General features: G+C 34.6%; 1 protein-coding gene across 13 annotated transcripts in view; it reads left to right on the plus strand.

Annotated features, from left to right (window-relative positions):
• Positions 1 to 27,567, plus strand: part of BTBD10 (BTB domain containing 10) — a 71,660-nt gene that overhangs the window by 26,606 nt on the left and 17,487 nt on the right. For 8 of the 13 annotated variants that reach the window (XM_074014250.1, XM_045371530.2, XM_005578583.4 and 5 more), the window contains 4 exons: positions 17,054 to 17,250; positions 19,098 to 19,383; positions 21,584 to 21,686; positions 24,834 to 24,954. In XM_074014250.1, coding sequence (XP_073870351.1) covers positions 17,054 to 17,250; positions 19,098 to 19,383; positions 21,584 to 21,686; positions 24,834 to 24,954 — 707 coding nt within the window. Of the gene's footprint in view, positions 1 to 7,552; positions 7,622 to 17,053; positions 17,251 to 19,097; positions 19,384 to 21,583; positions 21,687 to 24,833; positions 24,955 to 27,567 lie in introns of all 13 variants that reach the window. The other 5 variants (XM_005578577.4, XM_045371531.2, XM_005578579.4 and 2 more) reach the window with 1 other exon arrangement.

Genomic DNA, 27,567 nt, shown 5'->3' on the forward strand with positions numbered 1-27,567 from the left:
AAGTTTTTCTATTGTCAAAAGAAAACTAAATATTTTGTCATATAGCCTATTTTTTCTATGTATATATGAAAATATAAAATAACACATATGCACTTAAAAAGACATTACTGTAGTACTGTTATGTAACCTATCCTTGAAAAAAAAGAAATTTAATTATGAACATCCTTTAGTCATGAAGTGATCTTCTATTGCATAATTTTAAAAGATTACATAGTGTTTTGTACATATATATTTTGTAATTTATTTCACCAATCCACATTTTTCTGATAATTGATCAGAGAAAAGATTAGCATGATTTCACAGCATAAATATCTCCAAAAAGAAAGAATGTTGTAAGGAGTTAAGTAAAAATATAATTTTGATTAGTTTTCTGACAGAGAAAGATCTTCAGTGTCGTTACACAGTGAAGCCTTTAAAGACATACCCATTACTTTTAAAACAAAGCAAATAGTAAGATAACCATAATAAAGTATACAAAATAAATAAAAAATCAGGAAAACTAGAGCTCAGATGAACTGAGACTTCAGAAAAATGCCAAGACCACCAAAAAAGTTTTCTTATATTACATTTAATGTAAGAAGAATAATCAAGGAAAGTATAATAATAATGCATGACAATGAGGGGGAAAAATCTTTAGCTCTTGAAGCTTCTTTGTCAAAGTCGAAGAGGAAGCCACCCCCATTTCTAACAGAAATACAAATAAGACAAACATTGGTAGGAAGGACATAAAGACCAATATGAGTATAGAGGTAAAGAATGCATCTGATTAAGTGAGTTGTCTTCTGGGCTATTTAAAACATCTTATAAAAGGAACTGCATGCAACACCTTAAAATTATTGTTATTATGTGTGATCTTTGAAGATTTTCTGAGAATACAAGAACTGCTAAGAGATGGGAGATTCTGGGCTTGATTTTGAAACAGGTAGGAGATTTTGGAATTAAAAATGGAAAGGACTCATTTATGACTAACTTGAAGAAAAACAGTTTAAAAATGATTAGGAATAGGTTTGTTAAAATTAGATTGTCAGACCAGCTTAGATTTTTCTCTGATGCAGTTAGTAGACTAGCAACGCTATGATATATTTGGACTTAAGCTTAACTTTTGGTAAAGTCATTTTGATATCCTTGAGAGTAAGGTGGGGGAACAATAAGTTAGCTACCAGCTGATTGTGATAATTAATTACACCAATTCTGACTTTAAATGATCCCATCCAGAGACTGATTAATCTTGAAAGGTGGCTTTGTTCTTTGCTTTGTCATATTGCTTATATGGAGAAAGCAAATTATCAAATTTATCAGTGACAATGAGGAGTGAGCGATAGTAAATAATACACTAAATGATCCAAAATAATTTTTGAGGCTGAGTTGTACTAAGTTTAGATGAACTTTTTGGGAGTATATTCGTAAGGCCTTTAAAACACCAGGATACATTAAGGTAGCACTGCTCTACAGCATCACATATGAAAAAGACCTGAGGGTGGCTGTTGGCAGTAAACTAGATATAAGACAAAAGTACCATATGGCTTCCCATCTTCTTCCTCACCCCTCCCCTAAAAAATCCATCTCAATTAATGGAAAAGAAGAATAGAGTAACTGTGCTGAATACCAAAGTATTATTATTTTTAGTTCTGTGTATATTCAAAAGGAAGGATGTGAAAAAGTTGGATCTGTTGCCAGTTTAAGGAACTAACAATTTAAGAGAAATCTTGGGCTGTGCGTGATGGCTCACACCTGTAATCCCAGCACTTGGGGAAGCTGAGGTGTGCAGGTTGCTTGAGGCCAGGAGTTTGAGACCAGCGTGGACAACATGGCGAAACCCCGTCTCTACTAAAATTACAAAAATTAGCTGGGAGTGTTGGTGCACGCCTGTAACCCCAGCTATGTTGACAGGCTGAGGCACGAGAATTGCTTGAACCCAGGAGGCAGAGGTTGCAGTGAGCGGAGATCACGCCACTGCACTCCAGTCTGGATGACAGAGTGAGAATCTTTTTCAAAAAAAAAGAAATCTTGTGACAGCTCTGGTTGGATATTAAGGAATGTCATGATAAGAGCTGTCTTCAGATATTTTAAGACTTTTCCTTTGAAAAGCAGTTAGACATGGTTTGAGTCAGACTTGTTTGAAGTTAGGAGCATGAACTCTGAAATTGAACTCCTTGGGTCACATCTCAGATCCAGCACTTAATTAACTATATGATTTCAGGCACCTTGCTTTGCCGCTAAGTTTCCATTTTCTCAGCTGTAAAATTGGGATTGTTTTGAGGATTAAGGTGCCCAGTATTGTTCTAAATGCCCAAGTGTTAGCATTGTTGTTGTTTTTATTTGGTCCCAGCAGGTAGAACTAAGGCAGTTGTTTTCAGCCCAGGTGATTTTATGTCTTCCAGTGGGCATTGGCAATGTCTAGGGACATTTTTGGTTAGGGAGCTGGAGGAAGTACTAGCATACTGGTGGATGGAGGCCAGGGATGCTGCTAAACATTCTGTAATGCAAACAGCAGCCTCTTTACAACAAAGAATAACCTGGGCCAAAACCCTGAACTTGGGTTAGGTAAAAAGGTTTAAGCCTTAATGTTAAGGAAAAACAGCCTAAGAGTCAGAACTTTCCAAGTCTAGAATGAAATTTTAAAAAGAGAAAAGTTCCCCTTCCCTGTCATTAGCAGTAGGTCAGCCAATTCGAGGACACTTTCTAGGTGAAGATTCAGGAATTAGATAAGTGTTTGGACTAGATTTTCTAAAGGGTTTTTCCTAAACTAAGGTTCTGTGTTTCTGTGGATATTTCTTAGGATAGTTAGACATACTGAATTACAAAAACATCAAAGGGCCTCTGATAGAAATTCTCTTAGTCTTTAATTTCATCAATCTAATTACATTATAGATTTTTAATTTTTATTTTGATATTTAGGATTGAATAAAAGGCATAATGGAGAGAATTTAATAGAAAAAGGTTATGTTTTCAAAGGTCATTTGGAAGGAGTGATTGTGGGATGGCTGTGATTTGTCTTTAGAAATCTGTTTTGTGGCTGGGCGTGGTGGCTCACGCCTGTAATCCCAGCACTTTGGGAGGCCAAGGCAGGCAGATCACAAGGTCAGGAGTTCAAAACCAGCCCTGTCAACATGGTGAAACCCCACCTCTACTAAGAATACAAAAAATTAGGCAGGTATGGTGGTGGGCACTTGTAGTCCCAGTTACTTGGGAGGCTGAGGCAGGGGAATTGCCTGAACCCGAGAGGTGGAGGTTGCAGTGAGCTGAGAGTACGCCACTGCACTCTAGCCTGGGCGACAGAGTGAGACTCCATCAAAATCTGTCTGTAAAAGTAATTTATTAAAATATTCACAATCATTTGATAAATATTTTAAAAACTGAGTCTTGTATTTGTACTTCATATCTTTTATACTCCAAAAGTTAAAGAAATTATAATATTTAAAAGCATTGCTTGAAAAATATTGGTTGTGTATGCATGCATTATAATATTCTTCTCAATCATTAACAGTACCAAGATCAGTAACTGGCACAATGTAGTTGCTTAGTAAATATTTATTGAACAAATACTCTTCAGCAGATACACAATAAACCTGTTCAACCATTAATTTAGCTTTGAACAATTTTTAATAGTGGCTAGCTATTTAAAAAAAAATTTTCATGCTAGGAAGTTGCTGAAGAATGTTAAGTAGTGACTGCCAACTCCCAAATTTGTATTTCTAGCCTAGACTTTTCCCCTGAACTTTAGACTTATGTGTCCGTAAGTATACACAGACTTATGTACACTCAGACGTGTAATAAGCATCTCACTTTTAACATGTCTAAGACATACCTACATTTCTAAACCTAGTCCTCTCACCCTCTCACTTGCATTCAGTAAATGGAACTTCCATTCTTCCAGTTGCTCAGGATAAAATCATGGAGTCATCCTTAACTCTTCTTTTTCTCTCACCTCCTACATTTCATCCATCAGTAAATTTCAGAGGCATATTCTTCAAAATATATAGTCTAGTACACTCTTTAACACGTAACTCTGCCATAACACTGGTCCAAGTCACTTTCAGCTTTAGCCTGATTATTTACGGTAACCTCTGAAATGGTCTCTTGGTTTTACCTTTGCCTCCTTTCTCCTATTCTCCCATGGTTTGCTTTGCAGCTAAAGTGATTCTGTTAAAACGTAAATTAGATCATTTAATTCACACTTCATTGCTACCCATTTCACTCAAACAAAAGCAAAAACCCTTTAAACATTCCTTCAAGGCCTGTCATAATCTTGTTCTAGTCTTGCCTAAGAGCTACCTTTTTAACATGGTCATTCTTATTTTCTATGCTCCAGCAACCCTGGGCTTCTTGAATGTCTTGAAAAAGCCAGGGATGATTCTTACCACAGGGCCTTAGCATTTGCTATTCCCTTCTGTATTTCATAGTTCTATTTCTTACATATTTAGGTCTTTGTTTAGACATTTCCCCCTCAGAGAGTTCTACTTTGACCATTCAAAATGGTGACACTCTGTTTTTGTTACCTTTATTTTCCCTTATAACATTTATCACCTTACGTTAGTATCTGGGTCTTCATGTGACTTCAGTTGAAATTTGACAAGATACTCTTAGGCCCTGCTACTGCTACTGCTGCTGCTGCTGCAATGGGATTTTAGGAAGAAGGGAAAGATGTCAGGATTTAGAAATAGTATTAAAACTATTTTTAGGTTATATATATTTCTTGCTGAAGTTGTCTTTGTGGGGGTAATCTGGGATTTAAGTATCATTTGAAAAATATTTTTATGGGAAAAACATATCCAACAACAGACTTACAGGTGATCTTTGAGAATTTAACTAATTCTTCAGTTGAGAACTTCCCTTTTCCATTATTAAGCCTTTGTTCCTTGGGAAACTGACCATATATTAAGCAGAAGAGCAGAAAGTTTATAGAAGGCTAATTGACCAAAAAAAGGAAATGAGAGAGAAATTGTTATCAAATCTATTTAGAAGTTTGATAGCATTTTTTATATTATAGTTACTGACATTTAATATAGGGATCAACAAACTTTTTCTGTATAGGGCTGGATAGTAAATATTTTTGACTATGTTGGCTACAGTCACCGTCCTAATCACTCAACTTTGTCATTGTAGCATGAAAACAGCCATGAACAATAATCATGAATAGACATGGCTATGTTCCAATAATACTTTATTTACAAAATCAGGCAATGGGTAGAATTTGGACCATGAGCCATAGTTTGCTAAATCCTGACTTAACACATTAATGATCCTTATAAAAAGCAAATCAGTTGCTTCAAAAATATATTAATATAAAATCATTTAAAAGCTTTAGTTTAAAAAACTGCAACAGGGGCTATGGTATTTGTTAGAATAGTAAAAAAAAAAAAAAAAAAAAAAAAAGGTCAGCTAATTTTTCTCCCAGAATAAAAATAGGATATAAAATATTGCTTCTTTATTGAGGTCCGACTAATTCAAATGGATAGGAATATTGTCAGTGGAAAAAAAACACACTCAAACTCCAGGGTATGGGGCAGGACACCTTCTGAAATGAGGGGCCTATGGCCTATAAGCAAAGTAGGTCAGGGGATTTCTTTATGGTCAGCTCCATTACAGAAAGGCAGGGGAAGAGTAGAATGTATTTTTAGTTTCTAAGGCCTGCCTTGGAGAGAAAAAGGAGCCATGAAAAGAGCGCAGGTGAAGGTCAGAGAGAGAGATTCTGTTTTCTGAGGCCTAAAGTGCCCCCAACATTATAACAAGGGCAATGGGAGTTATGAGCCAGGAAACATGGACAAAAACATGTATATAGCCTTTTATGGAGACATACATGGTTTTTTACAGAGCTATGTATAGTTTTTTATATTACAGTTTTGTGTATTTGTCAACAGTTTTCTGATATGAGTGCTACTTATATCAGCTACTTATGGAAATTTTTCTTACATTATTTCCTTGAAAATGTGCTCCTGTCTATTTTCTCTGTTCTCTGTAGAACATATGTTAGTTGAATGTTGACCTCCTTCATTAGTTCTCTTTTTAAATGCTTTCTTATTTTCCATTTCTTTGTATTTTTGTTCTTTTAAGGATATATTCAATATTTTCTTTCAACCCTTCTAGTAACCTTGTAAAAATTTCTGCTATTATTTTGAATTTCTCAGAACTTTTTCTTATTCTTTAATTTTTTTAAAATTGCAGCATTCCTGTCCTTATTTTATGGATACCTTTTTATGTTCCTGAATTTATCATAGTTTAGTGTTTTTTTGTCTCCACATTATCACCCCTTTTGTTATATATATTAAGCTTTTTCATTGTGAAATAATTTTAGATTTACAAGAAGTCACAAAAAATCATACTGTGAGTTCCCAGGTACTCTACTCAGCCTCCTTCAATGATAACATCTTACATAACTTTAGTACATTATGAGAACCAGGAAACTGACATGGGTACAATACTAATAACTACATTATTGACCTTTCTTGTATTTTATCAATTTTTACATGCACTTTTTCTTTTTTCTGGTACATAGTTCTGTGATATTTTATCATATGTATAGATTCATGTAACTTCCACCACAATCGGGATATAGAACTGTTCTATCACCACAAAGAAATTCTCTTATGTTACCCCTTTATAGTTACACCCTCTCTCCAACTCTGACCTGTGGCAACCCCGGATTTGGTTCTATATCCCTATAAGTTTGTTGTTTTGAGAACATTATATAAGTGGAATGATATAGCGTATAAACTTTTGGGTTTGGGTTTTTTCATTCAGTGTAATGCTTTTGGATCCATTCACATTTGTTGTAGATATCAATAGTTTTTTTTAAATTGCTGAATAATTTTCTATGGTATGACTGTACTACAGTTTACCCATTCAAAAAATGGCTTGGTTTTTGTTATAAACTTTGCAGTACTGTTGGATTTTAAAAACTCTGTACGTATTAGTTTAGTATTATAAACTTTTTCCCCTTGTAGGAGTATCTAGTTTCATTGAACGAGACCCCTATGTTTTTCTTCAGTTCTTAGGAACCTGCCTGCCATTGAAAACTGTTGCTGTAATTAGAATTTTTAAACAAATTAGGTGACGAAATCATATGCAGAAGTTCATACCAGATTTGCATTCTAAAGTTTGATGTGAATAGATATTTGCTTCTACACTTGATCTTAGTCAAAAGGCCGAGAAGCGATAGATACTTGCTTCTGAGAGTGACCATTTTAATAAGATTTAAAGGTTTTTAGAAACTTTACTGCCTGTTGATTCACCTTATGCTTCAAAGCATTATTTTGAAACAAAGTGAAAAGTTGATAGTAAAGAAAACAGAAGCATTATTAAGTCGTAAAGCTGCAAAATTTAAAAATGGAAATATTTTCTTTTTTGTTTAAGGTGGATTTGTTTGTGTAACTAGAGGTGCTTGGAAGTGATTGATATTCCTCAGTTTAAGAAAATTGTGATCTCAGAGGATCATGATTAAGGGTTCTGATTTGGGCTTTGGTAGTAAGTTTACTGGGTAGTATACGTTGGTTTGTGAAGTTTTCAAGTGGTGATCAGTTGGTGATGGTAGATGTTTTTAATCTGATTGTAGAAATGCTTTTGGTTTCTTGGGACCATGGACCATATTACAAGAAGAGGATGCCAGAATCTATATAGATTGGTAAGAGAAGGAATTTAGTGCACTCTGCTAAGAAAAGTGTGAAAAGAAAGGACTATTAGAAGAAGAAAGGCATGACTTTTGTTACTTAAGTGTAATTGAAATGGTTAAGTATTTGTTTTCTATTATGGTATTCTCAGGCAGCTGTGTTTTGGCCAAGAGGTCAATTCTGGTATACAATTTGGTACATATATATACACCCATAAAACCTTACCATAATTAGGATAATGAGCATATACATCACACTTAAAAACTTCTTTGGTGCCCTTTGTAACCCTTCCCTTTGAACTCTTAATACCCCTTTTTTGTGAAACCACCAATATGTTTTCTGTTGCTCTATACATTATTCTGTATTTCCTAGAATTTTATATAATTTATTTTTTGGGGGTGGGGAGAGATCTGGCTTCTTTCATTCAGTGTAATTATTTTGAGATTGATTCATGTTGTAACTTGTGTCAGTAGTTCATTCTTTTTTATTGTTGAGTAGTATTCCATTGTGTGGATATATCGCAAATGGTTTATCCTTTCACTTGTTCATAGACATTTAGGTTACAAATAAAGTTTTGAGCTGTTACAAATAAAGCTGCTAAGAATGTTTGTTTACAAATCATTTTTATGGATAATGTCTTCTTTTCTTTTGGGTAAATACATAATGGAATGACTGAATCATATGGCTAGTTTATGTTTAATTTCTTAAGAAACAAACTGTTTTTTGAAACAGTTTCTAAAATGGTTGTACCATTTTCCATTCCTACCACAAGTGTATGAGGGTTCCATTTCATACACGTACTCATCAACACTTGATATAGTCAGTCTTTTCATTTAGCCACTCTAATGTGTAATGATGTAACAGTGTCATTTTAGTTTGCATTTCTTTAATGACAAGTGACGCTATCATTTGATGTACTTATTTTTTTATCTGCGTATCTCACATTTTTTCCCGTTATTTTGAGAGTTCTTTATATAGCTTACATGTCAGTCCTCTGTCAGATATATGATTTGCAAATATTTTCTCCCAGTCTGAGGCTTGTGTTTTTAGTCTCTATTATTTATTAATTTTTTTGAAACAGCATCTTGCTCTGTTGCCCAGGCTAGAGTGCAGTAGCATGATGACCATGACTCACTGCAACTTCGAACCTCTGGTCTCAAGCAATATTACCACCTTGGCCTCTCAAGTAGCCGAAACCACAGATGCCTGCCACCACTCCTGGCTAATTTTTAAAAAAATTTTGTGTAGAAATGGTCTCACTATGTTGCCCAGGCTGGTCTTGAACTCCTGGGCTCAAGCTATCGTCCCGCCTCAGCTTCCCAAGGTGCTGGGATTACAGGCTTGAATCACTGCGCATAGCTTCTTTTCATTCTCTTAACACTGTTTTTTGAAGATCAGAAGTTTTTGATTTTGATGAAGTTCAATTGTCGGTTTGTTCTTTTATGCATTGTGGTTTTTATTTCTAGAAGTTCTATAGTTTTAAGTTTTAGATTTAGGTGTGTGGTCCATTTTGAGTTAACTTTTGTATATGATGGGAACTATTACGCAGAGTTCCTTTTTTTTTTTTTCTAGAATTGTTGAACGTGAAATACCTATTGTATATTCATTTGTTCCAGCACCATTTGATGAAAAACTCTTTCTTCTCTGAATTGTGTTTGAGCCCTTGTTGAAAATGAGTTGTCTAGATATGTATGTGAATTCTTTTCTGGAGTCTTTATTCTGATTCATTGATGTATGTGCCTGTCATTATGCCAGTAGCACATTTTACTCATTGCTACAGCCTTTTAATGAGTCTTGAAATCAGATCGTGTTAGTCTTCCAACTGTTCTTTAAAAAAAGTTATTTAGGCTATTCTAAGTCATTTGCATATGCATATGAATTTTGGAATCAACTTGTCACTCTTGACAAGCAAGCCTACTTGGTTTTCCATTGGAATTATGTTGTATCTAGTAGATTAACTTACGGAGAAAATTGACTTGTAAAGATGGTAGGTTTCTCCATTTGTTTAGGTCTTCTTAATTTCAATAATGTTTTATAATTTGCAATGTGTGAGTTTTTCACATCTTTTGTCATATTTATCCCTAAGTATTTCAGGTTTTGGTGTTATTTGTAAGTGGTGTTTTTAAAATTTCAATTTCAGGTTGCGTATTCTTGGTATGTAGAAATAAAGTTCATTTTAAAATACTGCTTTTGTATTCTGCAACCTTGCTGAACTTACTGGTTCTAGTAACATTTTTTTTTTTTTTTTTACTAGAGTCTACAATAGATGATCATGTTTTCTGCAAATAAAGATAGTTTGACATCTTAATCAATCTGAATGTCTTTTCTTGCCATATTGCACTGGCTAGAATCCTCAGTACATTGTTGAAGAAGAGTGACAGTGGACATTCTTATTTCTGATTCTTGTTTCTGATTTTAGATGGAGAGCATTTGGTCTTTGATTACTATTCTTTTTGTATGTATTGCTGGATTTGATGTATTAAAATTTTGTTTAGAATATTGATATTTGTGTTCTAAGATTTGTGGTTTTCTTCTCTTGTAGTATTTTTTCCACTTTCTTTTACGTCAAAATTTTCTGATTTCCTTTTTGATTTCCTTACTGCTCTGTGAGTTGTTTAGGTAAAGGTATTATTTAATTTCCAAGTATTTGGGAATTTTCTAGATATTGGTGTCTGGGCAATGTTGGTCTCATAGAATGAGTTGGGAAATACTATCTTCTCGTCAATTTTCTGGAAGAGCTGTGTAGGGGTAATATTATTTCTGTCTTAAATGCTTGGTAGAATTTGTCAGTGAAGCCATATGAGCCTAGAGTTTTCTTGGAGGGAATGTTTTAAACTACAAATTAAATTTCTTTAGTAAACATAGAGCTATTCAACCTTTTCTTAAGTGAGCTTTTTTGTAGGTTTAAATTTGTCCATTCTGAGTTGTTGAATTTATTGGCTTAAAGTTGTTTACAATATTCTTTTATTATTCTTTTAGTATCTGTAGCCTCTCTTATTTCTGACATTGGTAGTTTGTATCTTCTCGATTTTTGTCCCAAGCAGTCTGGGTGGAGGTTTAACAATTTTATTGACTAATGTCATTTTTCTTAGACCTTTCTTCTTTTCTAGTATAGGAATTTAATGCTATAATTGGCCCCTAAGTACTGTTACAATGTCATACCATGCCACAAATTATGGTATTTTGGGTTTTTTCCCACTTTCTTTTAGTTCAAAATTTTCTAATTTCATTTATTGCTCTGTAAGTTGTTTAGGTAAAGATATTAATTTCCAAGTATTTGGGAATTTTCTAGATATCTCTATCTTTGAATTTTGGTTTAATTCCATTGTAATCAGAGAACATACTTTGTATGATTAAATTCTTTTAAGTTTATTGATACTTGTTTTATTGTCCAAAATATGATCTATCTTGATAAATGTTCTGTGTGCACATGAAAAGCATGAGTTTTCTGCCCTTTTTGGGTGTTCTGTAAATGTCAGTGAGGTCAAGTCAGTTGATAATGTTATTCAAATCTCATCAATCCCTACTGATTTTCTGTGTAGTTTTTCTGTTAAATATTGTGAGAGAGGTGATGAAATCTCTGATGATAATTGTGGAATTGTCTAGTTCTCATAGTTTTATCAGTTTTTGCCTCCTGTATTTTGAAGCTCTCTCATAAGGCAGAAAAACATTTGGATTGTTATGTGCACTTAATAAATTAACCCCTTTATGAAATACATTAGTGATATTCTTTGTTCTGAACTCTGCTTTGTCTGATATTAATATAGCCACTCTTGCTGTCTTTGAACTAGTGCTAGCATAGTGTATCTTTCCTCATTCTTTTATATTGAATCTCTTTGTACCATATAGCATGTAGTTGGACCTGGCTTTTATTATTATTATTATTATTATTATCATTATTATTATTATTTTAAGACAGGGTCTCCCTCTGTTGCCCAGGCCGTAGTGCAGTGGTGCAATCTCTGCTCACTGCAGCCTTGACCTCCGAGGCTCAAGCGATCCTCCCACCTCAGCCTCCTGAGTAGCTGGGACCACAGGCATGCACCCCACACCCAGCTAATTTTTGTATTTTTTGTAGAGATGAGGCTTTGCCACATTGCGAAAGGCTGGTTTCGAACTCCTGGGCTCAAGTGATCTGCCAGGCTGGGGATCTAGTTTTTATATCCAATCTGATAATCTTCACCTTTTATGGTTTAGACTGGTTACATCTAAATGCTAAGACTCTCTGTATTTAATGTGATTATTGACATGGTTAAGGTTAAGTGTTATCTTGTTATTTATTTTCCGTTTGTCCCATTTGTTCTTTTTCCTTCTTCCTCCCAATCCCTTTTTTCCTTTGCCCTCTTGGATTAGCCAAATCTTTTTTTTATGATTTTATTTTATCTTCTTTTTTGGTATATTAACTATAATTTTTTGTTTTCTTATATTAGTGGTTGCTTTAGTATTAACAGTATACATCTTTAACTTATCACAGTATACCTTCAAGTGATGTTATACTGTTTCTTGTGTGGTGTAAAAACCTTACAATAATATACTTCGATTTCTTTCTCCCAGACTTTGTGCTGCTGTAGTTATATGTGTATGTTATAAACCCCTTATTCTATTATTATTATCATTATTGTTTAATCTTTTATAGAGATTTAAACAATTAGAAAAAAATTATATTCTTCCATGCAGTTAGTTTTTCTAGTGGTCTTCATTTTTTTGTGTAGATTCATATTTTCATCTGGCATTAGCTTTTTTTTTTCTCCCTGAAGGACTACCTTTTAACTGCTCTTGTAGTGCAGGTCTTCTCATGATGAATTCCTTTGTCTTTTTTTGCCTGAAAATGTCTATACTTTCTTATTTTTTTCCAACAAATCAGTACAGATCCTTCTTATTTTTGAAAGATGTTTTTAGTGGCTATGGCAAACCTAGGTTGACAGGGTTTGTTTTCATTTTTTTCTTTGAAGTATGTGTGGAATTTGTTGTGCATATTGAATCTGTGGGTTTGTAATTTTTGCCAAATTTGGAGAAAGTTCAGATATTACTTTCCTTTTTTTCCTTCCCACTTCCTTCATGGACTCCATTTATACCTATATTAGGCCACTTGAAATTGACCTGCAGCTTACTCATGCTGTTTATTTTTCTGTTTTCTCTGTCTTTTTTATTTTGAATATTTCCTGTTGCATTGTCTTCAAATTTGTTAATCATTTCTACTATAATGTGTAATCTCCCATTAATTCCATTCAGTGTGCTTTTCTTTTTTAAAGTTATTTTTAATTGATGTGTAACATGTAATAATTATACATATTTAGAGGTACTGAGTGATATTTCAATACATGTATACAGTGTGTAGTGAGCAAATCAGGGTGATTAGTATATCTATCACCTCAAACATTGATCTTTTTTTTTTAAATTATTTTTTGTTATTATACTTTAAGTTCTAGGGTACATGTGCATAACGTGCAGGTTTGTTACATATGTATACTTGTGCCATGTTGCTGTGCTGCACCCATCAAATTTTAAAAAAATGTCGGGAACATTCAAAGTTCTGTCTTCTAACCATTTGATAATATATAGTAAGTTATTGTTAACTGTAGTCATTTTAAAGGGCCATTTAGTATACTTTTTATCTCACATGTAAACATTTTTATCTCTGGAAGCTTGATTTGCATCTTTTTAATCCTGTGTGTCTCTACATTTCTTTTTGGAGGGCTATGGTTATAGTGACTTTTTAATATTTTTAGTTCTCATTCTAACATATGTGTCAGTTCACGTTTTATTTCACTTGATTTTTTTTCCTCATGGGTTATATGTTCTCACTTCTTTGCATGCCTGATAATTTTTGATTGGATGCTATACATGGTAAACTTTACTTCATTTGTGTGTTTGATATTTCTTATACTTACAAATATTCTTGAGCTTTGCTTTAGGATTTAGCTATATGGAAACAGTGTGGTCCTTTTGGTCTTGATGTTAAAATTTGTTAGGGGAACTGGAACAGTGCTCAGTCTAGTTGTAATTATTTCCCATTTTAGAGTCTTCTAATTCTCTTCCCAATGCCCTAAAAATTATTAGGCTTTCCAGTCTGAACTAGTGGGAACAGGACTTATTCCTGGCCCTGTATGAGTGCTGGGCACTATTTCCTCTAATCCTTTGAGTTGGTTTTTTCCCCAGCTTTTCATAGTGTCCTCACATGTGTGACTGGTATCCAGCTCAGTACTCAAGGAGGACTCTGCAAATTTCTGAGGTTTTCTCTCTGTGTTACTTTTCCCTTAGAACTCTAGCCATCTCTTATCCCAGTGTCTCAGCTCCATGTCTTTCACTCACAGTCCACTGGGTTCTGCTTGTGTTTTCCCTCTCTGTGTTTACTTTGCAAATGCTCTCAAGATAGTAATTTGGGACAATTGTTGGGCCTATCTCATTTGCTTTCCATTTTTCAGTGATTGCTCTCCTTCATTGCCTCATGTGCCGTGTCTTGCAGACTATTGTTTCATATATTCTGTTTGGTTTCTTGGGTTGTTTCAGACAGGAGTATAAACTCAGCCCTTGTTATTCTATCTTGACTGGAAATAGGTATTAGGGCTAATCTAGTCTTCATGTCCTTACCTATCCTTAGTTCATGAATCCCAAATGCTTCAATGCAGCCTGAAGCAGAGCTTTCCCCTCTGAACTTGCTCATCCTCATTTTCTTTTGTACATATTAACTGTTTTTGCCTTTAGAGTGCTTTCTTAATCTAAAAGTATTGAATTAAATATAGTAGGACATAATTTGTCTTCCATGACATCTGATTTTGAAGGTCTGATTCAGGGTTCGGTCTATGTGGGAATTAAAAGAAAATATGAAAGTGTATTATGACACCTTTTGAATTCGTTTAAAATCTAAGTGTTTTAGAAATGAAGCCAATATTTTAGCAGTGTCTAGTCTTTCAGCTACAGAGATGTCTGGTGAAAACGCTTTTTTAATTAGTCAGTCTGCTTGGCCCTTACTCACACTGAACATTTAGCTTGTATTTGTCTTACTCGTAGTTGTGCTTGTACCTTGTCCATTAAATTACCAGAGTCACATTTAGATAATGTGCTTTCTTATAGTTTGAAAATGATGAAAACTTAGCCGCCAGAATAATTTGAACAGCTATTTTTTCTATATATGATCTTTGTTCTATTTAGTGTGGATTCCTTTTTTTTCCTACTTTAGAAAACAAGCCAGAAATTCCAGTATTCCTACTCTAACGATTTTTTAAAAACATGAGTGCAGTAGGATCTTTTGATTTGTTCTGTTTGAAAGAAAAGATTTTGTTCTATTGATGCAGCTGTACTCTGATTTTTTTTTTCACTAGAATGAAGGTGGGAGTAGAATTTTTCTCTGTAGGTTTATGAGAAACAAATAACTGATAAAGGCTGTTAGGTTGCCTTTATTTCCCTAGAAGTAACTTTCAGGATAAATACAAAGTCAACTTTATCTTCTGTCCTTGTAGTCTGTTACAGCAAGGTGATGACTGATTTTTGTAATGAAAGAAACCACCAAAATAACAAAAAATATTAAAGCTAATAAAATCAACCAAAGAGATGACCCAGAGACACCGAAAGATTTTGCTTTCTGAATCACCAAGATTAAATTTTAACTCATATGGTTTTGCTAAAGGAGACCAGTATAATATTATGAAAGGGGCACTGGAATGAATCAAAAGGCTTAGGTTATAGTGTTATTAGCATTTCTACTAAATACTATGTGACCCTGAGCAAGTCTTGCAGTTCTGAACTTTAATATCCTCATCTGTCATAACTAAATAAACCAACATTTCTTGAGTAATTATGTTGTGCCAGGTACATTGCTGGTCAGCTTACTTATTATACTTCATTTAATTCACCTATTAACCTTAGAAAATAAATAGAATCTACATTTTACAAATGAGAAACCTAAGTTTCCAGAATATTAAGTATCATTCAAAATGTCAAGCAATAAGCATTAGCCAACAATTTTACTTTAAAGCCATGAAGTTCCTTCTGTTTCTAAAAAGTACTTTAATATTTTTAAACCATAGTGTATGCTAACATAGCAAATTTTCAAATTGCTTAAACCATAGTATATGCTAACATAGTAAATTTCCAAATTGCCTTAGGTCTGGCTTTATTACTTTTACCATCAGTTTTCTTATTTGCAAAATGTACTCTAATTATTGAAATTTTATCTATTTGTCAGGAGCTGGACACTAGTGATACACTAGTGGCCACTCTATAGCAATGTCTTTTTTCTTTGAGATCCTAAAGCATTTATTATCTAATACCCATTTAGTAGTTACGTATTTGGGAACTGTTTAGTAGTTTTATATTTGGAAGTTGGGATAACTCTTGAATTGTTTAAAGTTCTGCATGTTCATCTATTACTGCTACACTTAGAAAACAAGCTCCTGAGGAAGCTTCTTTCTGTTGGCATTTAACATAGCATTGTACATATAGTATGTGTAACTTAATACATAATTGTGTTAAAATATTCTGTAAACTGGACTATTTTAATCAACATTCTGAGTTTTTCACTTCTGGTGGAGAAGTTTATTATATATAAGATATTTTTAAGTTTTTAAAAATTCTGTGACTTTATGTAGTCAGAGTAGGTAGGTTTGTTAGGTTTTTCAGAGAAATACTTTTCTTTCCTTTTTTTTTCCCCTGAGACAGAGTCTTGCTCTGTCCCCCAGGCGGGAGTGCAGTGGCGTGATCTCGGCTCACTGCAACCTCTGTCTCCCAGACGATTCTTGTGCCCCAGGCTCTTGAGTAGCTGAGATTACAGGTGTGTGCCACCACACCCAGCTAATTTTTGTATTTTTAGTAGAGACAGGGTTTTGCCATGTTGGCCAGACTGGTCTCGAACTCCTGACCTCAAGCGATTCATCCACATTGACTTCCCAAAGCTTTGGGATTACAGGCATGATTCACTGCGCCTGGCTGAGAAATGCTTTTCAGAAAAACTTTAAAAAAAAATCATAGTGTTTTGAAAAGACTCAACTCAAAGTTGGTTGATTGAAGTTAGCATGTAGACTTATTTTGTTTGGCAGGGAGACTAATTTATTTGCCCCATTCCTCAGTTTTTTAAGAGTTCCAGAAGCTCTTGCCTTCTCTTTTCCCCCACAATGAAGGAAATCAAAAGAACATTTGAGTAACATTTAAGATATCTGGGTGATCTACTACTATTACTACAACTTCTACTAACTCATATGTTAGTTAACCTTTCTAAGCTTTAGTTTTCTCGTTCAGAAAAAACTGAGTTCAACTATGCAGTCTTCAAAGACACATTCCAGAATTTTTAAAGCCTACAAGTTTGAAGTAAATTAGGTTTCAGAATTAGAAAGTAGCATTTCATTTTTGCACTTCAATATATTAGTTTTATGTTACTCGGGTTTTTCTTTTAAAATGTTTGCAATCTTACGTTCTGCTTTTATGGTTAATTTTCCTTTCTAACTTATCAGTACATCCTCGCGTATTGCTAAGGGAGGAGTCGACCACACCAAAATGAGTCTACATGGTGCTAGTGGGGGTCATGAGAGATCAAGAGATAGACGAAGGTCAAGTGACAGATCACGAGATTCATCTCATGAAAGAACAGAGTCTCAACTCACTCCTTGTATTAGAAATGTGACTTCTCCAACACGACAGCACCATGTTGGTATGTAAAATCAACTAACCTTCCTAACAGTTCTTAAAAACATGCATTTACCTTTTTAAAGTAGTAATGACATTGAATTGTGCCTAATACAGCAGAGTGTAATTAGCTTCTTCTATTCAGTTGTTTCTGTTTTAGTTGAGCTTGGTTCTTGCTGTGAAAGAAAAAACAGCTTATTAAATGCAAAGTGAACGTGAATTTTTTAACCTCCGGTACAGTCTTATAAAATAAGTAATTTGAAAAGCCTTTGAAACTGTGATATATAGATTTTCAAAGTTCTCAAGTTAATTTTTGTCTTATGAAATATATAGCAATAGTTTGTAGTAAATTATTGATAGGAGTTTAGTTATTATCATGCTAACAAAGGACCTGAAAGGTAGAATAGCCATTATGTTATTTATTCTGATTTTTGACAATATCTCAAATTTAATAATAAAAATAGATGAAAGGTGTGATGTGTTTTACTTTGTTAGTAACTAGCTCAGGTCTTTCCCTTCCTTCCTATTCATTATTATAAATGACCGTTGTTATCCCAGGTGAACACATGGTGTGACTATAAAACACCAGCTGAAGAAGAGGTACCTTAGCATGTGAGCTTGCTGATTTTTATTTTCTCCCGCAGAAGGGACAAATTAAAACTTTGACTTACTATATGCAGCAGTAGTTTCTGATAATCTGTTGTAAATAAGAATCATTAATATTAGGGTCTAATTATGAGAGAAGTTGTCAATGTTTCAGTTGATCCTTGAAGTCAAACTAGCACTTACAAGCCAGACAGCAACAAAAGTATAAATTAGAGTTGACAGTTTGTTACATGAAAAAGTCAGTATCTGGGAGTAGAATAGCAGGATATGATACATTATTTCATTAATACTGCTTTAGCAAATTTTGCTTTTGGGATGCTACCAGTATTGTAGAATCAGGCAATAAAAGGGAGGCGTCAGAGTATCTCTGGAGATATGTCAAACCTAATTATATAATCAATAATGCTGTACAGAGTGTTCTAAGTAGTTTGAGTCATAGAGGAATTTGGCAAAAGCTGATGAAACTGATGAGATGGAGGTACATTTTTAGGTCACCTTTAAAGTTTAGCGATCTAGTCTCTAAGTGAAACATATCACAAAATCTTAGTTTTTATTTCAGACTATAATTATAGATCATAAAATTTGTAGCAGTGCTTTATTCAACAAACTTGAGAATGAGAAGAAAACAATATATCATGAGCTACTAAAGCCACTTTATTTGGTAGACATAAAAATCATTAAAAATAAATAAATACTTCTTACTGCCCTTAGTGAATTTCTTTCTTTTTTGTGGGGGATGGGGGCCTTCTTTTTTTGAGATAAGTTGCTGGTTTTAGAATGCCCTTATTAACATGGTGAGATTCTAAAGATTGTACTTTGTGTTCTCAGAATAGTGTTATCCCTTTTAGTAATTAGGACAGCTTAAATTGGTATTCTTATTAATCTTTTACTGTAATAACTTTCAAAGCATATTTATTTTACTTGTGAGAATATTCGGTTCCTTGGGTTTCTATTTTTAAGTGGAGTAAAAATATAAAATTTTCCTTAATCTTGATGTTAGTTTGGGTTAGCATTAGTCAGCTATACATCTTTTTTAAAAGTCTACAACTAAAGATTTTAGAAAGCATTTTGATGTTTTGGGTTTTATTCCTGGAACTAAATGAATGTTTATGGTGTTCTGTTAACATGTTATTTGAAACTGAAAAGTAGAAATGCTGTGACTTAAAACAACTTTTATAAATCAAACATTTAAAAAGATATATATATATATAGATCTTGAATTTTTAAAAGAAAATTTCCTAACTTTGTCTAACATCTTTATTTCAGAACGAGAAAAAGATCACAGTTCCTCTCGTCCAAGCAGTCCGCGTCCTCAAAAAGCATCCCCAAATGGTTCCATTAGCAGTGCTGGGACCAGCAGCAGAAACAGTAGTCAGTCAAGTTCAGATGGTAGCTGTAAAACATCTGGGGAGATGGTGTTTGTATATGAAAATGCAAAAGAGGGAGCTCGGAATATAAGAACGTCAGAACGAGTGACACTAATAGTGGATAACACTAGATTTGTTGTAGACCCATCCATTTTTACTGCACAGCCAAATACAATGTTGGGCAGGTTTGTATTATTGCAGTTATTTGCATTACTAATTATAAGGTGCTTTTACCGCCATTATTTTTTCGTTTAAGTTTTACAGTAATTCTCTGTTGAAATGCAACATTTCTGTTTTACAGATGAAAGAACTGAGCTTTGGAGGCTAAATTACTTGTCCCAAGTTAATATAGCTAGAAAGTGATAGAGTAAGAACTTGAACTTGGTTTTATTTCTAGTGTTCTTTGTAGTACCAGTAGAAAATAGCAAATATATTAGTTATTGAAGTCAGGATACTAAAATGTCTTTACGTATTGAGACTGTAAGTTTAATCTAACCAGGTGAATTTAGCAATGATAATATGTTTCCTGCACTTGAGTTCCCATTGAATCACAAAATACAAACAATCAGCATTGTTTAAAGGCAGAAAAAAAAAACCAATAGGTTGTTTAGCTGTAAAGTCAGCATGAATTGTCGGTTTGATGTAGATACTTAAAAAAAAAATAAAAAAGGAATGTCAACAAGTAGTTAGCAAAATGAAGGAAATAATTGTCATCTTCTGATTTGTGCTGGTCCAGAGTAGTAGATCTATTTAAAGTTTGCAGTTACGGGAACCACAGTCTAAGAAGGATATAGACAATAGAGACTTGATTTTTCCCCATGTCCAAACTATACCTTTTAATTGTAAAATCAGTATCTTTGGTTACACTACTATCAAGTGAAAGGGCATGTGCATGAAATAGAAATTTATATGAGATAAAAACTTGTACTTTACTAGATTGCATATGCAGTGTGTGTGTGTGTGTGTGTGTGATTTATCATTGTCTCATAATACAGAATAAATGCTGCCGTTGTGATATTGTATACATTTTTGAGTAACTAAATATTTTCCTTCAATGTTAACACTATGCTTTATATCATGAAAAAAATATCTTTGAACTATAGGCTTTTTTTGTGTTTTTAGTGTTGTAGGGGAGGATTATCGACAAATTATCAGGAATATGACTTGACACTGTTAATAATACTTTATATTTTTACATCAGATATATAGAAAGAATAAAAAGTACATATTTGAAATTTTGGCTGTTGTATTTTCTTAAAAAAAAAAAGGTTTTTAAGTGTTCATATTGATGTGAAAAGAGTAGCTTTCCCCTTTTGTAAAAAGTTTAAATCATGACATTTGATTCCTGAAAGACTATCTTCTTTTTCTTCTTTTTCAATTAGCAAAGCCTTCTTTTTATGCCGATTGACTAAAGTGTGTCTTTGGGAATGAAAATTAATATTCATGGGAACTGTAAAAAGCAGTTGGCATTCTTTTGGAAACTTTGACATAAAAAAGCTTTGTTGTTCATAGTTTTCTGTGTTACAACGAAAGAGAAAACTATTTGAATTAGGAAACTATTAAGTAGAATACTTAATTCAACCGTACCATAGGATCTAGAGGTTCACCTTTCTTTAATCATGATTTTTATAATTCCTGGAGAGTACTAGAGTACATTTTTTATTGTTAAGGACATATTTTGGAAATTGCACTGTTGAAGGGCCAACAAACATGACTTGAAAAAAACATAAAGTCATTTGTATTTTCTTATGTAAGAGCTTTTTTTTAATTTTCTTAAACTTGCCATTGTCCTATTTCTTAATTCCTGTCTATCCCAGCATTTGATTGCTTGTTTTTCAGTTCCAGGATGCAAGTCTAATAATTTTGAGTAGGATTTGTTACATTTATAGTTAAGATTGTGAAATGTAAAACAACCTGACTTGTCCTGTATCATATCACTTTGTCTCAGGTTAGCCTGCTATTATGTGCTGCATTATGGCATTAACTGTACAATGAAAACAGCAGTTTTAAGGAAAAAGCACAGATAACATGGTTTCCCTTTTTTTTTTCCTCCTGATAAGATTAGTATTAAAAACTCACCTTTTTCCCTTGATTAATTGATTGGTGTTGTTTTCTGAGGAGAAGTGGTAGGAAAGCTCTTTAGCTTCTGAATTTTGTTGTTTATTTTATTGTTGCTTAGAGAAAATCTATACTAGTGTTCCCTACCATCAAAAACAAAATGTTTTTAATATTCCTTCTTTTATGATGTTTGCCAGAATACATTAATGATAAAAATTCTTGACTAATTTAATGATATAATTCCTTTTTACATTTGTACATGAAATCTATTTTCCCTTTTGAAGGAAGTATTCTATTGACATATTTCTCAATTATTTACTATCATAGGATGTTTGGATCTGGCCGAGAACATAACTTTACACGACCTAATGAGAAAGGAGAGTATGAGGTGGCAGAGGGAATTGGTTCCACTGTGTTTCGAGCTATTCTGGTGAGTATTGACTTAATCATAAGACCCCTTCTTAGTAGGTACTTGGATTAGAAGCAGAATTCTATTTGAATATCTCTCTGGAGTTATTCCAGGATATTGTTTTTCCTTAAATACCATTTAATTCATCTTTATTTTATTTTGTTTATATTTTTATTTTGCAATAGGGTCTTCTTGCTCTTTCACCCAGGCTGGATGGAGTGCAGTGGCACAATCATAGCTCACTGTAGCCTCAACCTCCCGGGCTCAAACAATCCTCCTGCCACACATTCCTGAGTAGCTGGGACTACAGGCACGCACCACGATGCCTGGCTGATTCTTTTTGTTTTCCTTTTTTATAGAGACGAGGTCTCACAGTGTTACCTAGGCTGTTCTCAAACTCCAGGGCTCAAGTGATCCTCCCGCCTTGGCCTCCCAGTGCTGGGATTGCAGGCATTGAGCCACCATGCCGTGTTCTCATCTTTATTTTAGTACATACAGATAATATAATAGAAGCAAATGAATTTTATGACCTTCAGGATGATAGGATAGGGGATTATTAATCTCTTAGGTTTGCATATGCAGTTCTTTCAGGTATTTAGTAACATTTCTGGAGTCATATTTACTTCTCTTTCTCTTAAATGCAGTAAATCGATCATTTTTACTATCTGAGAATGAATATGATTACTACTTGATTCTATTATTTTATTGCACATAACTAGCAAACTTAGAAACATTAAAAGTCATCTCCAAAATGTATTTGTTAACATCTTTGGTTTTTTGTTTTTTTCCCCAGACAGGGTCTCACTCTGTTGCCAAGGCTGCAGTGCAGTAGAGTGATCACGGCTAACTGGAGCCTCGACCTTCTGGGTTTAAGTGATCATCCCACCTCAGCCTCCCTAGTAGCTGGGACTATAGGCATGTGCTACCACACCCAGCTAATTTTTTGTATTTCTAGTAGAGATGAGGTTTCACCATGTTGTCCAGGCTGATCTTGAACTCCTGAGCTCAAGCAGTCCTCTTGCCTTGGCCTCCCAAAGTGCTAGAATTACAGGTGTGAGCCACTGTGCCCAGCTGATGTCTTTGTTTTAAAATTTTTTTTGAGGTTTTAACCGGTCTTTTTTTTTTTTAATATTTTAATTTATCATACAGAGCCCCTACTTGTAATTTAAATTCAGTGATTTTGGCTCATAAGGCTGGATGCAGTGGTTCATGCCCATAATCCCAGCACGCTAAGAGACCAAGACAGGTGGATGGCTTGAGTCCAGGATTTCAAGACCAACTTGGGCAACATGGCAAAACCCCATCTCTACCAAAAGAATATATGCAAAAATTAGCTGGGCGTAGTGGCACGCCTGTAGTTCCAGGTACTTGGGATGTGACGGTTACTACGGGACTGAATGAAGGGGGATGAATGCAGGGATGAAAAGAAAGACAACATAATCTGATTTAAAGAAGGGGCTGGGGGCTCCTTGTTTCTAGTGAGCAAGGACCTTGAGCTTCCACAGCCCTTTGTATTTACTGGGGACAAAGAACCGGGAGAAGGCGCTGTTGGTTAGCTGCTTGATTTATCACAGGTTCACATGATTGCTAACAGACTTCAGTTGTGCGTAGACAATCACAAGAAACACTGCATCTGGGGCGTGACTGTCCTCAGCATTAGTTCTGGGCGGCAGATGCAGTTTCAGTTTGCCAGCAACCTGCTTTCATGAGAACAGTTTGCTGTTTGCTCATATAGCCTCCAGTGTATACTGAGTCGGTCACTGCCCTCATTCTTTCGGCCTCCAACACTTGGGAGGCTGAGGTGGGAAGATCTTTTGCGCCAGGAGGCGAAGGTTGCAGTGAGCTGAGATCACACCATTGCACTCCAGCCTAGATAACAAAGTGAAAACCTGTCTCAAAAAAAAAAGAAAAAAAAAGGTTTGATAGTTTGTGACAGTTTGTGCCACAGCCTGAAAATACCGTTTTCTTAAGTAGTTTGAGTGAAGGGAGGATTCTGTGATGGAAGACAGATCGGGAAAGTAGTTGATCTTGATCAGGTGAATATTCATACAAGTACCAGAAGATGTTTCACTTCCATTGAAGCAGCAACCTTAGAAATTGTGTTACTGGTTACTTTGGTTCTGAACCTCAGGAAACTTGAGACAGATCTTTTTGTTTGTTTGTTTGAGATGGAGGCTCGCTCTGTCGCCCAGGCTGGAGTGGAGTGGTGCGATCTTGGTTCACTGCAACCTCTGCCTTCTGAGCTTAAGTGATTTTCCTGCCTCAGCCCTTTGAGTAGCTAGGATTACAGGTGTGCGCCACTATGCCCAGCTAATTTTTGTATTCGTAGTAGAGACAGGGTTTTACCATGTTGGCCAGGCTGGTCTTGAACTTCTGACCTCAGGTGATCTGTTCGCCTCGGCCTCCCAAAGTTCTGAGATTATAGGTGTGAGCCATGGTGCCTGGCCGAGCCTGGTCTTAATTTTGGGGAAAAAGTGCTTTTTTAGCTGTCCATATTTCCCCTTGTGGAATTGAAAAGAATTTTTGTCACTCATCTCTGAAGTAACTTATCTGTGATTCTGGGGTCGTCCTTTAACAACCTGTTACGTAGATTTTCGAAATAATTAGTATTGCTTGTCATCATATGGAATCACCAAAGGGTAGTATTAGAAGAAGAATATCTAATGGTATGTCTTATTTTACATATTTTAATACCTGAATAGGACTATAATTCTGTACTAAAAACCTCAAATTTTGTTAAATTATCTAGGTAGTATTTAAGGTAGCATAATATATCATTCAATTTCCTTACTTTTTTAAAAAAATTTAAAACTTTATGATAGTTTTATAGAAATATAACTTGTAGAAGAAAAATACATATGCATTGGTATAATGCCATAAAGAAGACGTGAATTAGGTAACAGGGAGCCCTACATTCAAATCTTACCTTTGCTTTTAAATAATTGTATGACAGGGTCAGTCGATGAATTCATTTGGACCTGAATTTTCCTTATAGGTAAAATGAAAAAGTAGGTGAACGGAGGTCTCATCTAAGATTAAACTTCCACATTTCAAAGATGTCAGAGTTCTTTACTGTTTCTGAAAATGTTACCAGCTCTACCTTAATAATAAGTTTTGGCTACCTTGTTCTCCAGATATTTTATGCTTTTCTTACTTTTCTTTTTCCAGGATTACTATAAAACAGGAATAATCCGTTGTCCTGATGGCATATCTATTCCTGAACTGAGAGAAGCATGTGACTATCTTTGCATCTCTTTTGAATATAGTACTATTAAATGTAGAGATCTCAGTAAGTATGATGTTTTGTGTGTAAGTGGTTTGTATAATTAGAATATATTGGAACAAAAAGCCTGAAATTAGTGCTATTTACCTAGTTAGACTTAAAGTATTATTTGAATTATGAAGCATTCTAGATTATTAATGAAAGTTTACAAAGACCTTGATAATCTCCTTGTGCAATTTTCCAAATATTTTTTTCAATTTTAATAATTTTCTTTTTTGACAAACCCAGATTTCCTCCTAGACAGTTTTCTATATTATTTATTTGTTACCAGTTTTATCTCCTAGATTTGGATCCTTGGCTTTGGTCAAGTGTGGTCATTTGGCTTCATTTCTTTGATCACATCATCCAAAAATTTATAATTTTTTGTATTACCACATATGATGATATGAGCACTATGGAAAACACAAATAATTCTCAAAAACAATACCTATCATTAAAGATCCTAGATTGAATGTCTATCCCTCATTTATGCATAGGATTAAATGACTTCATCCAAGAACTTCAAATATAGTCTCAAAGCAGTGTGTAGAATGTTGTAATCCCAACTCTGGTTTTCTTCTCTCACCATTTCTTCAGCACCCCTACTCTGATTGTTACGCCAACCCTGAGAAAAGATGTGATTATGCACAAAAAAGTCAAAATAGTGTATGAGAAGTATCAAATGTTGATATTTGATATCAATATTAAGTACCTAGATACTTAAGCCAACACTTAAGTGGTTGGAGAAGTTCAGAGGAAGGGGAAGTCATTGTGGGCTAGAGGACTGTGGAAGAGTTTAGTGGAAATAGGTAGTAAAGAATGAACTGAATGATTTAGAAAGAGTAGATAGTATTGTTTTGGGGAATTATTTGTGTCTTCCATAGTGCCCAGGATATCATCCTACATGGTAATACAAAAAATTCTAAGACCTGAGGTTTCTGGAGTAAAGATGTAGTAGGTATACAGTAGATCCAACATACAACTGTACATTTGAACAACGTTGCTGAGTTTTTGTTGTTGTTGTTGTTTTTGAGATGGAGTCTCGCTCTGTCACCCAGGCTGGAGTGCAGTGGTGCAATCTCAGCTCACTGCAAACTCCGCCTCCTGAGTTCAAGGGATTCTCCTGCCTTGAAGGGATTCACTCGCCACCACACCTGACTCATTTTTTCGTTTTAACAGAGACAGGGTTTCACTATGTTGGCCACATTGGTCTTGAACTCCTGACCTCAGATGATGCACCCGCCTCGGTCTCCGAAAGTGCTGGGATTACAGGTGTGAGCCACCATGCCTGGCCAAAATTGCTGTTTTTTCACATCTTAAAAAATGATTTTAGGGGCTGGATGCAGTGGCTCACACCTGTAATCCCAGCACTTTGGCAGGCCAAAGCAGGCGGATCATGTGAGGTCGGGAGTTCGAGACCAGCTTGACCAACATGGAGAAACCCCATCTCTACTAAAAATACAAAATTAGCCAGGCGTGGTGGCGCATGCCTGTAATTCCAGCTACTCTGGAGGCTGAGGCAGGAGAATTGCTTGAACCCGGGAGGCAGAGGTTGTGATGAGCCAAGATTGCGCCATTGCATTCCAGCCTGGGCACCAAGAGTGAAACTCCATCTCAAAAAAAAAAAAAAAAAAAAAGTTTTAGTTGAAACCATGAGCATTATAGATCTCTGATTTCAAGTTTTGTGTCTTTTCATATGACCATTTAAATTAATCTTTATATAATTTGATGTTGAATTTTGGTGACTGGCAGAGATAGGAAAAAAACTAGAATTTTTTACAGATGATGTGAATCTCTTAGTTCTGCAATCTTTTGTTGTGCATAGTTTACCTTGTCTTAATACTAAGTATCTTTTATTTATACTTAATACTAAGTATCTTTTATGTAAAATATGTGTAATATGATTATCCTAGACTTTTAGCTTTTCAGTAATATTTGTAGTTGTTTTTAGATTACTTGTAATATATGTTACTAAAAATTTAGAGATTCCCAAAGATGTTTATAAAAAAACTACATAGAATTTGAAGAGATGGATATGATCTTTTAAAAATGATCCAAAAGTAAATTTTTTTTTCTTGCTAATATATGCCCTTGCTGAATATTTGGAATGACACTTTGCACTAAAATATCTGGGCTTATGTCTTAATTTAAGAAGAAATTATACAATTTGCTCGCATGTTCTCTCTCTCTGGTTGAGGCACTCTTTTTCAGTTTGTGGCATTAAACTAGTTTGGACTTGAGGGCAGAGACTATATCTTTTTGACTTTGTGTCTATGGTGTGTAGCACATCCTAAGGACTCAACAGAATGTTTGCTGAATTAACAAATTATTGTATTCTCTTGTGTGTTTTTAGGACCCTCTTCCACTGGTTGTCCTCTCTGGTATCATCAGTCTTTCCCTTTCTCTGTGTAGTAAACCTCAGGCTCAAACATACTCAAATCTGACTTATGTCTATTCTAGATGTTCAAAAACATTCTCATTAAAAATAACTCGAACTTTTCATTGGAATCCTTTGAAGTTAACTTTTCAGAAGAATTAACATATAGCTCCAAATGCTGTCTTCCCATTTATTCACACTTTTGTGTCTTTAAGTAGAGTTTTATCATTTTCTTCATATAGCGTGCTCTGGTCTTGTTAATA

The sequence above is a fragment of the Macaca fascicularis genome, chromosome 14 (genome assembly GCF_037993035.2).
Source record: "Macaca fascicularis isolate 582-1 chromosome 14, T2T-MFA8v1.1".
NCBI lineage: Eukaryota > Metazoa > Chordata > Mammalia > Primates > Cercopithecidae > Macaca > Macaca fascicularis.